The sequence below is a fragment of the Mauremys mutica genome, chromosome 2, assembly GCF_020497125.1.
Source record: "Mauremys mutica isolate MM-2020 ecotype Southern chromosome 2, ASM2049712v1, whole genome shotgun sequence".
Taxonomy (NCBI): Eukaryota; Metazoa; Chordata; order Testudines; family Geoemydidae; genus Mauremys; species Mauremys mutica.
In genome coordinates, this window is record NC_059073.1 from 102,108,998 (window position 1) to 102,125,397 (window position 16,400).

At 41.2% G+C, this 16,400-nt stretch overlaps 1 protein-coding gene across 1 annotated transcript in view; it reads right to left on the reverse strand.

Moving 5' to 3' along the window:
- Nucleotides 1-961: 961 nt before the first annotated feature.
- LOC123362557 (lysine--tRNA ligase-like) overlaps nucleotides 962-16,400 on the reverse strand; it is a 38,002-nt gene continuing 22,563 nt past the window's right edge. Inside the window, exons 7-15 of the mRNA XM_045002931.1 lie at nucleotides 15,352-15,471; nucleotides 14,321-14,483; nucleotides 13,734-13,907; nucleotides 9,619-9,704; nucleotides 7,715-7,800; nucleotides 6,792-6,918; nucleotides 5,146-5,289; nucleotides 3,565-3,647; nucleotides 962-2,703 (exon numbers count right to left, since the gene is read on the reverse strand). Coding sequence (XP_044858866.1) covers nucleotides 3,579-3,647; nucleotides 5,146-5,289; nucleotides 6,792-6,918; nucleotides 7,715-7,800; nucleotides 9,619-9,704; nucleotides 13,734-13,907; nucleotides 14,321-14,483; nucleotides 15,352-15,471 — 969 coding nt within the window. The 3' untranslated portion in view covers nucleotides 962-2,703; nucleotides 3,565-3,578. The remainder of the gene's footprint in view (nucleotides 2,704-3,564; nucleotides 3,648-5,145; nucleotides 5,290-6,791; nucleotides 6,919-7,714; nucleotides 7,801-9,618; nucleotides 9,705-13,733; nucleotides 13,908-14,320; nucleotides 14,484-15,351; nucleotides 15,472-16,400) is intronic.

Sequence of the window (16,400 nt, forward strand, 5' to 3'; positions counted from 1 at the left end):
TTATATTGAACTTGCTTTGATCCACCGGAGCACACAGTCCCCCCTCCATCCCACCCCGGTGCACTGCTTTACCGTGTTATATCCAAATTCGTGTTATATCGGGTCGCATTATATCAGGATACAGGTATATCCACATCATACTACAGAGTTCAAACCAAGTGCACAAAAGGGAATAGGGCAGTTTGTGCGTGTAAACAGTACCATGAACTGACTAGGTTGATGGTCCCTTGGGAAAACATAGGGAAATAATTCCAATGAAACAACTTACTGCCCCAAATATACTCCATAAATGCCAGTTTGTTGAATTCTAGTGCTGGAAAACTGGTGTCCATGTTGTCCAGTTTAAAAATTTGTTACTAAAGCATAATTTAAAAACTAGAACATAAAGCTAGGCTCCCAGGGTTTCCATGCTTTTGCAAAGGAGGCCAAGAATGCATCCCATGAGGTGTGCACAACTTTAAAAAATCATGAAGTAACAGATTTTAAAGATAAAGTCCAAAATAGTTTAATGGGAAAAAAAATCAGAATTTACTAAGTGGTGTGCTATTTTCTTAAGATTTATTTTAAGAAATTAAAAGTTAAATGAATGGTTATACCTCAACCCCTGATGTCCTGGGTTCTTTCCTACAGAAGTTGTATATATTCCTTTTGGCATGACAATACAGGTTGAAAGTCTCAGGAAAGAAAATGAAGAGAAAGCGATACTGAACAAATATAATCACTGATGTGGCTATTTTTATAAAGTCCACAGCTAACAGAAAAGGAGTATTTAATAGTCATGATATATAAACTCCACAGCAAAACAAAACCTCAGGCAGGACTGTTACCCAGGGTTCTTTCAACCCAAAGCTCTTGGTAACTTTTACTGTGTGCGAGGTGGTGTCAGCAAATAAATCAGGGGAAACACGGCTGTCTGATCGATAGCTGGCTGGCACATACAGGACAACACAATGGTGCTTTCACTTAAAGCTAAACTTTACTTAGTCACAAACACTTAACACATGTCCTCAACAGGTTAGTAAAACACCCCCAACCCTTGATAATTACCAAAGCTGAGTGTGGTTCTCAAGTGACACAGCGGCAGACTTCCAGTGGCCAAATCCGTCCGCCGGTGGGGACCGCAAGATGTATCCAGAGGGAGAGTCCAAAAAGAGTTCCAAACGAGTCCAACTATCTCAAACTTTTCCCCCTTATTTATACATTAGTAATAGAATGACATGTCCCTTAAAGAAAACTTGTCAAGTAAGCAGTTTCAATGGTCAAGCAAGAGGTTCCTTCTGATTGATTAACCAGGTGTGGGTTTTTTCCAGAGTTTGCAGCCTTGAGACCCCCCATAGACTTTCCTGTGTAAATGCATGTGTAAACGTCCACTGTTGAGGTTCGCGCCTCTCTGGGGCGGCTGGGAGCCAGGCCACATCACTACAGCATGTATCAGCAACCTCAACACAATTCTTATCAGGAAGGACATGGGGTCAAGCTGCCCTTTTTGTGGCACCCAAAACCCCCTCCTGCCTTGGTCAAGCTGAGACTGCTGACTAGGCTGCTCTTAGCAATAAGCCATAGTGGTTTCAGGCACTTTACTGGTTTGCCAAAATCTCCCCATACAGGACTAAAAAAGTATCCCCAGGTTTGTATCTATTTATTGAAATATATACACTTGTCACAGTTGCAGGGTTAGATGTTTCCCCATCCCTCTCTGGGTCTCAGGGCACCCCAAAGGTGACAAGCCTCAAACTTTCACCTCTTTCTAGCTATAGTTATGTGATTCTCCCACTTCTAGACCCGGACCTGTGTTACAGATCCTTGTTTGCTAACCAGGATTAGCTACCAGCAAACCCAGCTTAAATTCAGTTTCTGCAGTTCTGTACTCTGGGAGCTGTGACCAGTGGTACATACACAGTGACTGTACAATCTTTGAACATGGATTTTTAAATTGATTATGTACCTCAAGCTTACTATTCCTATATTGGTAGCCAAGTAAGCCCAACTTCTTCAGATTCCCTCTGTAAAGTGTCTTTGGTAGCCATTCCCCCTGAAACAGACCCTGCCCCCACACTTCTCTTTCTAGAGAGTGGAAGGGTGGAATTCAAAAAGATATTTAGATAATACCAAATGGAAGTCAAGTAGCTAAATACCTTAGCAAATCCCAATTGTTTAGCGTCCTTCTAGTCCTTAAGATTAGGCATGATAGGTCTCTTAACATAGAGCCAAGGCAGGTAGGTCTTCCCAGTTGTTAGCCCAGTCCCTGTTCTCTTAACAACCCTGAAGTGGTTTACTGGAAGGTATCTTATGTCTAGTTATAGCAAAAACAAGCAGGAAATGAAATTAACAGCCCCTTTTCACTTAACACTAGTCAGAAAACATCCCTTACACTTACAGCAATTGCACAACCATATCGCATTCATGAATTAATACATAGTAACCCCACATCCGTCACAACAGTTATATATATTGTATATTGCTAATAGAAAATAATGGACACAAATCATAGATGTGCAGCTATTGATACAAATCTGATTAATACTAAAGCATTTGAGTCTTTACTTAGTTATATGAAACAGAGGTTGGTTATGTTGAAGACAAGAGGCAGATTACAAGGTTAGTAATATCAACCAAGATTGACCAAACCAAATTCACATCAGTGAACTTCAGTGGAATGACAAAGAATAAGTTGTTTGCAGGATTGTTGTAGCCATGTTGGTCCTACAATATTAAAGAGGAAAGGTAGTTAAAGTAATCTCCTTTATTGGACTTATCCTTAGAAGTTGGACTCATTTCCTTTGTTCCTTAAAGGAAGCTCATCAAGGCTAAGAACCCCACAATTCAATTTTACCTATAGCAGAAGCCATTAAAATGAACTTTTGCCAGCTGTTTCTACAGCTTTCCTATTCCAAGTATAGGGGATAATTATGGAAGTTGAGATTCCACCATGTGGTAACTTTAATGACTGCTATGGTAGGTAAAAATACCTGCTTGTCAATCTTGAAAGGGTCACTTTCAAGAATAAAGGCAATGGTCCTAATTCATCTCTCACGTCACTTCACTGAAAGTAATGCAGTCAGCATCTTTCACACCATCTCCCCAACTTTTAACATTCTGCTTTATTTCAGAATCTTCAAATCACTCATTTATCACGACAGCAATAAAAAGTAAACTAGTAAGACATAATATTCATGTGCAAGCTTCAGTATTGCATATAATGTTTCCCTGCTTGTGCCTATCTGTTCCATTCTTATGAGCAGAAACAGTATTGACATTTGCAAGAGACCTGCTCTCCAAGGGTTTTGTATGTACTAGGACAGAGCAAATAGCCAAAGCAAAGGAAAAACATTAGGCACATGCAGCTGGCATGACTGTGCATTCTACCTTGAAAAAGGGTTTTCCCCTATACAGTACTTTCCGTTTACAAAATGTGTCACTATGTTGTTAGTCTAGCTAGTAAAATGCCACATTTTTGCAGTAGAGTAACTCTGTATTAATATATTTTTCTTTAACAAGTTGTCTCAACGTTCTTGTAAATTTCCATGTGAAATTCTGCCATTAGGTTAGTTCTTCACCCTTTACCTCTAAACTGCACTTCAGTTCTCTTGTTTCTCCAACTGAGGTTTGTTTTCAATGGGCTTCATCGCTGGGAAGAATAGCACTTCCTAAAGCAGGGTGGGGAAAAACACATACACCACAAGTCAGAGTTGCCAAACCCAAAACTTTGAAAAAAAAATCTTGAGTAAGGTCCCAAAAAGTAATGAAACTAGATTAAAAATGAGATTAAAAAAATGTTGGGTTCTTATTAGTCTTTCCATTTTTGAGCCTTTTCAGTGCACTTGGGTCACTTTTTCAAGTTTCTTTCTGCAACCGTAAGGGCTAGAAACTTGAGGGGGGAAAAAAGAAGAAGAAAGCTGAGAGTCTCACCTAAACGCTCGCCTGTTTAGGGAAGTTAAACATCAACTCTCACAAGACTTGCAATAAGATTGCAAGAATTGGCAACGCTAATTATTGGCTTTAGATTCACTTCAGTTAATTTGATAAAGCAAACTCTCAACCTTATTCTTATTCACAATCAAGGCCCTTTTATCCTGTTCTAGTAGTAAAGGAGTCCTAAAGAGGGAGTAAATATCATTTACTTACAGATCAATGTAAGAAAGCCTTTGTGTAAGTGAGAATCAGGCTCTGGGTCTTCTGAATGCTGGACATTGTACATTGGAATTGAAGGCCCTTTAAATTCTCTAAGCATCTCAGCATGATTGGCTGGAGATGCAGAGTTAAGGCACTTCCATTAAGTTATAGTTACACTGACAACTCCTGCTCTCCTAATTCATAGTCTGGACTGGCATTGGTATTTGCCACAATGCCCAGTCACGTGCCCCCTAGTTAAGGATGAGTGCTACAAATATAGTTGTCAAAAGAGGTACTGCAAAGTAATATAGTTGTTTTGTATGACCCTTCAAAGGGCAGCCACATTTGGCCCAGATGAGGATACAGAGACAGACCATACCTGGTTTCTTAGGTACTGGGGGAGGGAGAGAGACTTCTAAAATATATGGATAAGTACTTTTTGAATTTGAACTTAATGCTAGTGACCTATTGTAATTTACTGCAAGAAGCTGTAGGTGTCTAATACTGAAGTACAGAGCTTTACGTACTGTACTGCTTTTCAGGGAGCTGTAGAATACACAAAGAAAGAGATGGGGCAGGGGTTCCAAACTTTTTTTGGTTCGATCCACCCCCAACATGATCGAGCTGTACTCTGTTGCAACTGCCACATCTCACTTTTTTCCTGGGCAGAGATACTTGGAAGCTGCTAGGTGGCTGCCAGAGTGAGACTGGGCTTCACAGCAGTGTGGCTGCTCTTTCCACCACATCATTCATTATGAAGGGGAAAGCTGAGGCATATACAAACATGCCCTAAGCAGCAGCACTTGCAGTAAGGATGCATAGGACACCCCTCGCAGGTAGGGGAAAGTTGCAGTACAGGACATTTTAAACCTATTCTGCATCCTCGTTTCTGCCTGCTTTACAAACAGCAAAGAGCTGCAGGGAAGCAAAATAATATTTTGCCTTTTATGGAAAAAAATAGCAGAACAGTAACCATAGGCATAAAAACTACTTAGCTACCTTATGCTTTTTTCTAATTACAGCCTAACCCACCTTAATGTTGTTGGAGTCTGTGAGGAACATGGCAAGACGGTCAATTCCTATTCCCCAGCCGGCAGTAGGAGGAAGTCCATATTCCAATGCTGTGCAGAAGTTTTCATCAATACTCATGGCTTCTTCATCACCTGCTGCTTTAGCCTAAGGCCCCAAAACAATATGAACATACAGTATTTCAAGTATCTGGCAAGCCTCTAGGCACTTGTAACTCAATGGTAAAAGATGTGGCAGTACCAGCTATATTTAGTGCTGCTGAATGTCCCAAGTAACACCCTGACATTCTACTGACACATGCTGCTGAAGCTGCAGCATTTTCTGTCAGCAGGGAAGAGGCTGGTGTTTATTGATTCAGTCTGGGTAGCTGTTGTCTGTGTCTCTCCTTGCCTGAGATGCAGTTGAGTAGCAGAGCTGCAGTCTATATAAACATGTGTTCTTCAAACAGAGGTGTAAGACCTACATTTAGCTTCTCCCCAAGATAAAAAAAATTCTTAAAAATATATAAGTAATATCACCTTAGCAGCAGCTCAGAAGGGCAGAGCTTTGGTTGTGACCAAGAGTGAATTACTTCTTAGGCTGATGGCAGGATACAAGATTGTCATTCACTATAGGAAAACCTGGGCTTAAAGTCAGCTGGAGCTGTTTGGAGCGTTGTGCTGATAAACATTTTCAAACCTGTGGGGCAGAAGCCCCAAACCCCATGGCTCCAGGAAATACTCTTGATAATTTAATCCCAGAGGAAAGCCTTCTGCTAGACAATTCGCCATGTAATACTAGTTACTTTCCAGTTGGCTAAAGTGTCCTGTTTAAGCAGGGAAGATTCATAACCCCTGGATGTAAAGTTATCAGATACTTCAGGTACTTCCATAGAGCAGACTTTACTGGGGAATAGACAAGGCATCTAAATGTGGTATGCTCAGTCACCACACTCCACCTCCAAGTCTCAGAATGGAAATGTTAGCCAAGGGCAGCATCATGTGGGAGGGTCACACAAATACAATATGGCTAGGGAGTCAAAAAGCTCAATATGATTTCTGCTGTGGACCCCTTAAAAAAAGGTAACTGGTAATGAGTGTCATGGGCTCAAAACATTTTGAAGAACTGACTAAGCACTACATTTAAACCTTCCCTTCTGCAGCCAATCACTACCTAGAAGCATCGGCACTAGCCAGAGAAAGAAAAAATTATTGAAATTGAATAACATTTTTCTTTATAATTTGGGTTTTTAGAGAAAACCACTTTTTCCTGCCTTCTGAAAAAGCTAATAACGTGCAACATAAATATAGACAAAAGTGTCTGTGGATGTGAAAAGAAAATCCATCTTTAACCATGCTTCCGTAATACCACAGGGTTTTAAAATCAGACAGATGATAAATAAAAGATTCAAAGGATTTTTTAAAAATTATATCTTACCCAAACCCAATTGAAAGTAGATGAACATTTAGAAGAAAACCTCCTCTGAGTTAAGCACAGCAAATGTAGCCCAACCAATAATTCAGGTGTAGTGCAGAGAATATAGATCAATTCAGCATTTGGCTCAACAACATATTGCCTTGTGGCTGTTAGTTTTCAAGGCAAGAGCTTGCGGTCATTGCTCTTAAATATAATATTTTAGTTCATACTGTTGTAATTTTGAAAGATGTTACCTTCGATTGGTCCATAAAAAGCTCTCTCTGCCTCATTGGATCATTGAGCTCAGTGTAAGCATTGCAAATCTCCTTCTCCATCACAAAGAGTTCAAAACGTTCACTCAGGCCTTTCTTTGAACGATGCCTAGTTAGAAAGACAAATTATGAGGAACAATTTAACATTTTGGTGTCCTGCTGCAGATTGGGATAAAAAAATTCCAATAAAGAGTTCAACCCATACAAACAATTTAGGGTTTTGACTTCGTTTTCAAACATCTTTCCCCTAGTTCTGAAGAAAAACTATTTCATACTTATTAGAGCTGTGAAAAGAAAAAAACTCACTACCAGCAAATCAGAGCCAAAACAGTGAAATTGTCATGGAAATTAAACATTTTCTAGAGTTAGTTATGATTTTTTTTCTTCCCTGCAACAACCACTTTTCTCTCTTTCAGGGGATGAAAGAGTGTCTATGAAAATGGCTGTTTCTCCAGAAAAATGTATTATGGATTATTTAAAATTTGCATCCTGGCCTTAACCAGACTTCCACTTTTGTGCCCTCAGTTTTGTAGGTGCAAATAAGTGTGAGGATAGTACAGGTAGATATCTATGTAGCTGGTTTCTGGGAACAATCACGTTACTTTGACATATTAATGACCTAAATTGCATGCATGTAAACAATTGTTTGAAAATCTGAGTCGTATGTCCTTACGTACCGTAATTGTCACTGAGTGTGGGTCCATGAAAGTAATGTATCTTGAGGGGATTCATTTTGCTGGAACTCAAAAACCTTAACTACAGCACCAGCAGCTGACTAACTTTTATACGATAGTATAACAAAACAACAATGTGAACAGAAGTCACAATTTACTGAACCCTGAAATGAATTGAATATATGGTTAGCTGAAGTTTAAAAATCCACCGCTTGCACTGAAGTTACCTACCATTTAGCCAGAGGACTCATGATCTGGGGATGGTCACAAATGAATGTGGGGTTGATGCAGGAAACTTCAATAAACTCCCCTACCAACTGCAAAGAGACAAGACTTCTGTTTTTCCCTTTTACTTGCATTTCATTTTGTTCTCAGTGTCGTCTTATTATCCCAGATGGCACCAGTACGATTTCCATTCATCCCAATATTTGAGAGATTATTCTAATTTTATCAGGGCCAACTAGTTTCAGGGATATTGATAGGCCCTAAAATCACTTTGGAGGCATATTGGGGTGGACATTGAGTCCAACCCCACTTTTAGGGCTCATTGTGAGAGGGAAGCTGACAGAAAACATGAAAGGATGAGGAGCTATGAAAGTTAACACTGAAAATACATTAAAGCAGTAGTAGAACCAGCAGAACACAGAGTTCAAAGACTACTGGGTAGAAAGACTCAAAGATAAGGGTCACTTGACTGCATCAAAGATGGCAATAAGGTCTTCAGAAGATGAGACTGGAGTAGAGACCTCACAATTTGATCACTGTGAGTGGAGTTGGGGAGAAGCTAAGCTTCAGAAAAGATATCATTATTTCTCCTCAATAGTGGGAACAAAAGGAAAAAAGAAATCTATAATCCATTCTAATATTCTGAAGTTTTCAAAGGGATCTCAGGCAGTTAAGCACATGACTCACATTTGAAAAACCTCATCTTTAAAAACCACAGCTCTAATCACTCTACTTAGTTACTAGTATATTATATGCATGTAGGACCACAGTGTACACACTGTCTAGGCTACTTAGAATGTTGTCAAACATACAGTTGAATACACCAGAATAATTCTGAAATTATTGACATCCATTACAAGCTAACTAAAACACCTCTAAAAGATCTTCTAGAACAGGGGCAGGCAAACTTTTTGGCCTGAGGGCCGCATTGGGTTTCAGAAATTGTATGGAGGGCCAGTTAGAGGAGGCTGTGCCTCCCCAAACAGCCAGGTGTGGCCTGACCCCCAACCCTCCCTGCTTCTCACCCCCTGACAGCCCCCCCCCCGAGGCCCCTGCCCCATCCACTCCCCCTGCTGTCTGTCCCCTGGCCGCCCCCAGACCTCCCGCCCCTAACTGCCCCCCGCTGCCTCATTCAACCCCCACCTCCTTCCTGACTGCCCCCCCCCAAGATCCAACCACCTCATCCAACCCCCACCTCCTTCCAACTGCCAAGATCCAACCACCTCTTCTCTCTGTCCCCTGACCACCCCCGGAACCCCCACCCCTGAATGCCCCCTGCTGCCCCATCCAACCCCTCCTCTCATTCCTGACTGCCCCCCATGGACCAATGCCCTATCCAACCATCCCTTCTCCCTGATGACCCCCGGAACCCCTGCCCCCACTCAATCCCCCTGTTCCCCGCCCTCTGACCGCCCCCACCCCTATCCAGACCCCCAGCCCCTAACCACCCCCCGAGCTCCCCTGCCCTCTACCCCAGGAGCTCACAGCCCCGCTGCTCAGGGCATTGCGCCCTCGGCGCAGTGAGCTGAGGCTGCGGGGGAGGGAGGACAGCGGGGGAGGGGCCGGGGGCTAGTCTCCCGGACCAGGAGCTCCAGGGCTATGCAGAATGGTCCCGCGGGCCGGATGTGGCCCGCGGGCCATAGTTTGCCCACCTCTGTTCTAGAAGAACCATATGATGAAAATATCTTTGATCAAGTTTCAGTAAAATCTCAACCAAGTTTTTATATATGTATATTTAATATGTAGAGCTGACATTTATATATACAGTATATAAAGAACCATACAGAAATATGAATTGATGTCACCCCAATACACACAACCTAGCATATTAAGATTTTTTAAGTATTATGTAACCAAAAGTAGGAAAATGTAGCAAAAATGATACATAAAAACAAAAAAACCAAGAAAACCTTATCTAGAAGTCTTGCTGTAGTCCGAGGAGGAGAACATTGGATTCCCTTCTTCACACATAGCTTGTCAAGGAACTTTTGGGCTTCTGTAAATGAAAATAATTATAACCGTGTGTCAATAAAGGAGCTCAGTTACAAATGAATTTTGTTTGCAATGGAACAAAAGAAAGGTACATTTCCTCTCAACATTCAGTATCAACTGTTGTTTACAATTTAAATTTTGACATAACAGAAAAATACAAGCTCTGGAAACCGCCCAATAAATAAGCTTGTAATTGTCTCCATAAAGGAGATAGGAACAGGAGCTAGAAATGGGAAGTGTTAGGGAATTTAAAGTTAGTGAAAAGTGTCAGATTTTCAGGCCAGATCTGTCATGTCCAAACATTTATCTATCTATCCACAGACCAAGTACATCATGGGCAACAGCTGCCTCCAATTCCCCCCACATCCGCCAGTGGAACTCTGCCCCAGCGTGGAGGTCAGGGGAGACTGTGTAGGGCAATCTCCACTCCTATGCACTCTTTGTTGAGAATCTCAGCTGAAAGGGCAAAGGTGCTGATTAAGACAGCAGTTTCTGCAATACCATAGCCTATCCAAAAAGACTCCAATTTATTCAGATAGGCCACTGCACCACTGTCATCTGATATAGAGACAACTCTCTTCTGTCACTTTGATTCCAGGCTCCATCTGAATCTCTGACTGAGCTGAATGACCCTATACCATATCACTAGTTCCCCGAGACAACTGTATTTCAAGGGTTGGTCTTCCCTGCAGTGTTAGCTCGAGCTATAATGTGAGTGTTGCCCCTAACCTGACTCCTGCCTACCAAAAAAATCTTAAGCTCCTGTTCTAGCTGGCCCAACAATGAGGGTAGGTTGAAGTCTGAGTGCTGCTGATGCTGGGGCAAGTAATGCTGGAAGGTGGGCAGGCAGGGAACAGCTACTCTGTGCTGCTAATACCAATTGTGCAATCCATGTGTTATTTCACAGTGAGACCACTCTCATTAGAGCTAGGCTAACTGGAGAGGTGTTAACACAAGTGTAGAGAAGTTGAACTGTCCTTGCGCAATGAGTTAATTCCAATTCTTCTCTAGTTCCAGAACACGCTCATGTTTCTGCTCCCTCATCTTAAATCACCTCGCCTGCTAACATTCTTGAAAACCTTTACAGAATAATCATGTTCATCCAACCTCCACTTAATCACAACTGCCTTTTATTTGAATCACAATTACGTTCCCCAGCATGAATTGCTTTCTTAAGTTGCTCTCTCTAATTTACTTGACCTCCATTTACCCAAATGTGTTTTCCTTGCACTTTTTTGGATATAAACCAGGTTGTACTGCATTTGCAATCTTAATTGTACAGTGATAGCTCTGTGTTCCATTGAAAACTCTGTAATTTCAGCCATACTGATGTGTTCTAATCTAATAGCTCCCATGCATAGACGCTAAACATATGGCTGAATTCATCCTTAAAGTTCCGCTATGCTTCATTAGCGTTACGTCAGGAGAGGAGCTTGAGAGAATTGTAGCTTTGTATTCAATTTGTCCATTAGCCTGCATTTCATAACACAAGCCAGTTGCAAACAGAGAAATATATCTATCCTCTAGACATGGCCACTTGCTTTCCTTGCATAACAATGGACATTTAGATCAAGGGCTGTGTACAACTCTTGTTTCCTTTTACACCACTGCTAGATCAGAATGTGGGAGAACAAAAGCTAAAAGGGACAGGAAGCAATGACTGAGAATGTGAGGACTTGGATTAGGGGGCTCTTTATTCCAGCCCTGTGGAAGAGGAGCCCCACAACTAGAAAGGAGCTCTTCTGTCAGCCACTTTCCTGTCCACCCCACTTACAAGAACCATCTGTATAAGCCATGACTATTCCTCTTCCCCAGTGTACCTACGTAAGGTATCCTACAAAGACACTTCTCTCGTGTTCCTTATACTCTTCCCAACCACCCCTTCTTTTGCCTGAAGTTCACCTCTTCCCACTACTCCAGGATTTCTGCCACCTCCCATCATTCCCCATTTTTTCCCACCAATCTCTTATGCCCACCCTTTCCTCTAACAGCCACACCTGTATTTCTTCTCTCTCTCCCCCCTTCTCCAGTGTTCCACCCATTGTTGATCTTTTCCTTCATCCTTGGCTCACTCCTCTTATATGCATAAGCTTTTATTCCCCCACACTCCATTAAATCTCATTGCACGTGTGTTTCTATTCATGTTATTTCACATGAACCACCACTTTTTTTTTTTGCTTTAAGAGTTAGCTCTGAACAGAGAAATCCATCCACCAAATGATTCTAATAGAATGAGGAAACCAGTGTGAGCAAACAGCAGAAACTATTAACACAACCTCCAGGGGCAAAGGTCTTGCAGGGAGGGATAGTTCAGTGGTTTGAGCATTAGCCTGCTAAACCCTGGGTTGTGAGTTCAATCCTTGAGGGGGCCATTTAGGGAACTGAGGTAAAAATCTGCTTGGGGATTAGCCCTACTTTGAGCAGGGGGTTGGACTAGATGATCTCCTAAGGTCCCTTCCAACCCTGATAGTCTGTGAACTCTTAGCAGTTTTCACCAGCATCTCAAAATTTGTTTCACAGGACAAGTTCCAAGAAGAATTGCTATTCCCTTTAGAGCCAGAAGCATGTGTCAAATAGGATGCACTGAGGCAGCTCCTCTTCCTTCCCCCTTTATTGGGGAATGGGATCCCTGCCCAAGACAAAGGTTTCTAATCATTGGAGGAGTGAAGTTCTGGAACAGCCTTCCAAGGGGAGTAGTGGGGGCAAAAGACATATCTGGCTTTAAGACTAAGCTTGATAAGTTTATGGAGGGGCTAGTATGATGGGATAGCCTAATTTTGGCAATGAATTTAGCAATTAGTCATTGGTTATCAGCAGGTAAGTATGCCCAGTGGTCTGTGATGGGATGTTAGATGGGGTGGGATCTGAGTTACTACAGAGAATTCTTTCCTGGGTGCTGGCTGGTGAGTCTTGCCCACATACTCAGGGTTTAGCTGATTGCCATATTTGGGGTTGGGAAGGAATTTTCCTCCAGGGAAGATTGGCAAAGGCCCTGGAGGTTTTTCGCCTTCCTCTGCAGTGTGGGGCACGGGTCACTTGCTGGAGGATTCTCTGTAGCTTGAGGTCTTCAAACCACAATTTGAGGACTTCAATAACACAGACATAGGTTAGGGGTTTGTTATAGAAGTGGATGGGTGAGATTCTGTGGCCTGCGTTGTGCAGGAGGTCAGACTAGATGATCATAATGGTCCCTTCTGACCTTAAAGTCTATGAGTCTACCTCACTCCTACCCAGGAGTTGGGCTCCCCTGGCAGGAAGCCAGCTACTTCATTCCAGCCTTACAGCTCCTCTTCCACAGGGCTGGAATAAAGAGCCCCCTAATCTGAGTCCTCACATAGATATAGGTTACTTCACATAACATACACTGGTATGTATTCCTGATGCTACACCCTGGACCTGGGTAGGAAGTAATTCATGCTAATATAATCATGCAAATTAAACTTGTGCATTTGTGCAACCATATAAAGACCTTTTCACATTACTAAATCACTTTTCTTTAACACCAGAATAGCAACTTATCCCTCACTGAGGCCTATTCATATCCCAGGCCCGGCATTTTTGTAGTCAGTAATTTTTCAATGCAATACAAAAATGTCTTCTCAGATTTCCATCATTCAAACACAGTGGACCCAATTTTTCCTGAACTTTAACAAAAAAAAAAAAAAAAGAAATCACCTTTGGGCTGAAAGCAGAGAATAGAACATTTCTGTCTCAAAGGAATATTCAAGAGAAAGGCGTAAATAAGTGGGGGAAAGTGACTCTAAATGGATAACCATACACTTTATGATAAATATTGGTATTATGGTAGAGACACACACAGACTTCTTTCCTCACCATAGAGGTGAAACTTAACCATGGTATGAAATACACTGTTACAAGAAGCGAGAGAATATCATGCAGTTGCAATCCTGTGAGACAAACATTTCTTTAGTGATCATTGAAATGTCAAATAACTTTAAAATGAAAATGTCTTACTACTTAATTCATTACACCATTCAAAACCCAGAGACAAGCCCTGACAGATTTAATGTACCCTCAGTATCCAGACTTTCTGGTGCTGGCATTTTTTCTCCCGTGACTTTCTCCAATTCTTCCATCATTCTGACTCGTTTAAAAGGAGGAGTGAAGTCAATTTCTACTGCCTTTCCCTCAGGGCCATCTGGATGGTAAGTGATCTTGTAGCCACCTGTCACATCCTTCACCATGCCTTAGGGTAAGTAAAATGTGAGGTGTCAGAGAAGTCATCTTAATCTGACTGAATTCCTGGACTTTTATACAAGCAGCTGCAGTTGCAACATATTGTCTGTTCTGATCAAGAGATACCAAACATTACCTGATAATCATATACAGCAATTTATTTGCAAGAGGGAAGTCAGGGAAATTTCTCTCCTGTCCCCTCATATCTTGTTCCCTGGATCTAATTATTCAATATTATCCAAGCAAGAAAGTATTATCCCCCCTCCTCCCCTTTATATTTCTTAATTGGTTGCATTTTTATTTGGGAAATATAAGTTATGGACCTTTTTCCACACCTTTATGGTCTTTGAGTGACTCTCACCCAACCCAAACCACTGAAGTTACTCATTAATGAATGTATACAATCATCACCCAAGGACATACCTGACAGCAGCTGTTCAGTGATGTCCATGAGATCATTGTAATCTGCATAAGCCATGTAGAACTCACATGTAGTAAATTCTGGATTGTGGGTTTGATCAATTCCTTCATTTCTGAACTGACGTCCAACTTCATATACCCTCTCCAGACCTCCAACTACTAGCATCTGGGAAGAAGATCCAGATTATTCCCTAGTGACTTTCTTCTATTCTATTCTATAGAATAATTCTATATTACAAGTGTCTAACAAAGGATGATTAGCCATACTATTCACCATATGTTAGGTGAAGCAGTATATATGGGGATGTGATCTTTGCCAGTTTTTCCTGCCAATTCTGTATGGCAGCCCTTCATTGAAATAATAAGAGCCAGCCTAAAATTAGAATCCAGTCTCGCAAGCCCTCTGTATATACACAACTCCCAGTGACTGCCTGTTGCTTTCCAATGGCTGGTTTGCTGTGGGAGGGGACTTACAGAAGGGGAGTCCTTAGTATTTGGGACTGAGAATCAATATATAAAACACAAAGTCTAAACCCACTTTTTTAAAGAGATGTTTTACAATTGGCAGGTATTTGCTTTTCCTAAGTGTAAATGAACTGCAAATGTTAAAGGCAGATCCATGAAGACTTAGGTAGCTTTAAATCATGTTGCAGCACCAATGTGAGAGATATGATTCAATAACTCCTACCTGTCCACAGAGGAATGACACTGATTCCTAAGTCAAATAGATATACTGAGTCACCACAGAACATTTCCAAAACAATTAGTCATTGCCAGCAGTACAATTTTTATTCATTTACATATATATTAAAAATATTAGTAATCTACTTACCTGTGGGAACTTCTTGATATCTAGAAAATGAAGGCTATGTAATTCATATAGCAGAGTCCAAGTTTTTGGGCTTAACCTGTTTATAGTATTATACGGACAACACTATAATGCAAAAATATATGCACAATCTTGTTCTGTGGGAAAGTGAGAGCATTGCATATCATTGTTAAGCATGTAAACTGATATTATACAGTTGCTGCACCTTGTGGTATAGTTCAGGAGCTATCCTCATGTACAAGTCCATGTTGAGGTCATTGTGATGTGTGATAAAAGGTTTGGCTGCTGCACCACCTGCTATCATATTCATCATGGGAGTCTCCACCTTTAAAAGAAGAAAGAGCTTGGATGTCTTTCTAAAAGATATTCTGTAGCTCAAACAGAAGTTACTGGCTTGAGGCAGGAAATATTGGGTGATGTTCTATGGTCTGTGATATATACAGGGAGTCGCACTAAATGACCATAATGGTCCCTTCTCGCCTTAAAGACCTATGGAAAAGCAATTCCCCTACAACATGCCAAGCAGATAAGAAGCAGAAGGATGAGCTAGAGACAGACAGCCATTAAACTGGAAACACATTACGTTTTTCCACATGGATGCTTTAATGGGAGTTTGAGTAAGGGATGAGTTCAGCCTATTATAGTCAAGAAATAGATAAACACTTCTAAACCATACTCTGTAAAGGGAAAAAAAGTTCAGTAACATCAGCTGTACAAAAAGATTCTCACCAATATTGTTACTAGTTTGCAATAAAAAGCAACCCTCCCCCAAAATAACTACTTATCCTAATTGTGACTTTTTTATTCACAAAAAATAAAAGGTAAGTTTCTCACCTGCAGAAAGAAACTGTTTGTGTTTTTTCTGTAAATGTGTCACATTTCTGACAGCACAAATACACATTTTTGAATTTTGCACTAAAAAAAATGGTGTTGGAGGCCAAGTTGTAAGGGGGCGGGAGGTAGAGACTTTTCAGTTGCAAGCTCAATATTCTAGAACACTGTCACAGAAGAGGACAGGACAAGTCCCAACTTCACTCTTGCTCTGATCCAGTACATTCTTAAGTGCATGTGTAACTAAGCACTAAAGTAGGAGTATTGGCTTCAGAGGGACTACTCACAAGTTCGAGCTTACACATGTGCTTAAGTCTTTGCTGGATAAGGCCCTATATTCAGGTGGCACTATAAGATGCATCTTTTTTCTTATAACAAACCAAAAAGAATCAGAATGGAAGAAAATTCAGTGGCACACTCAGA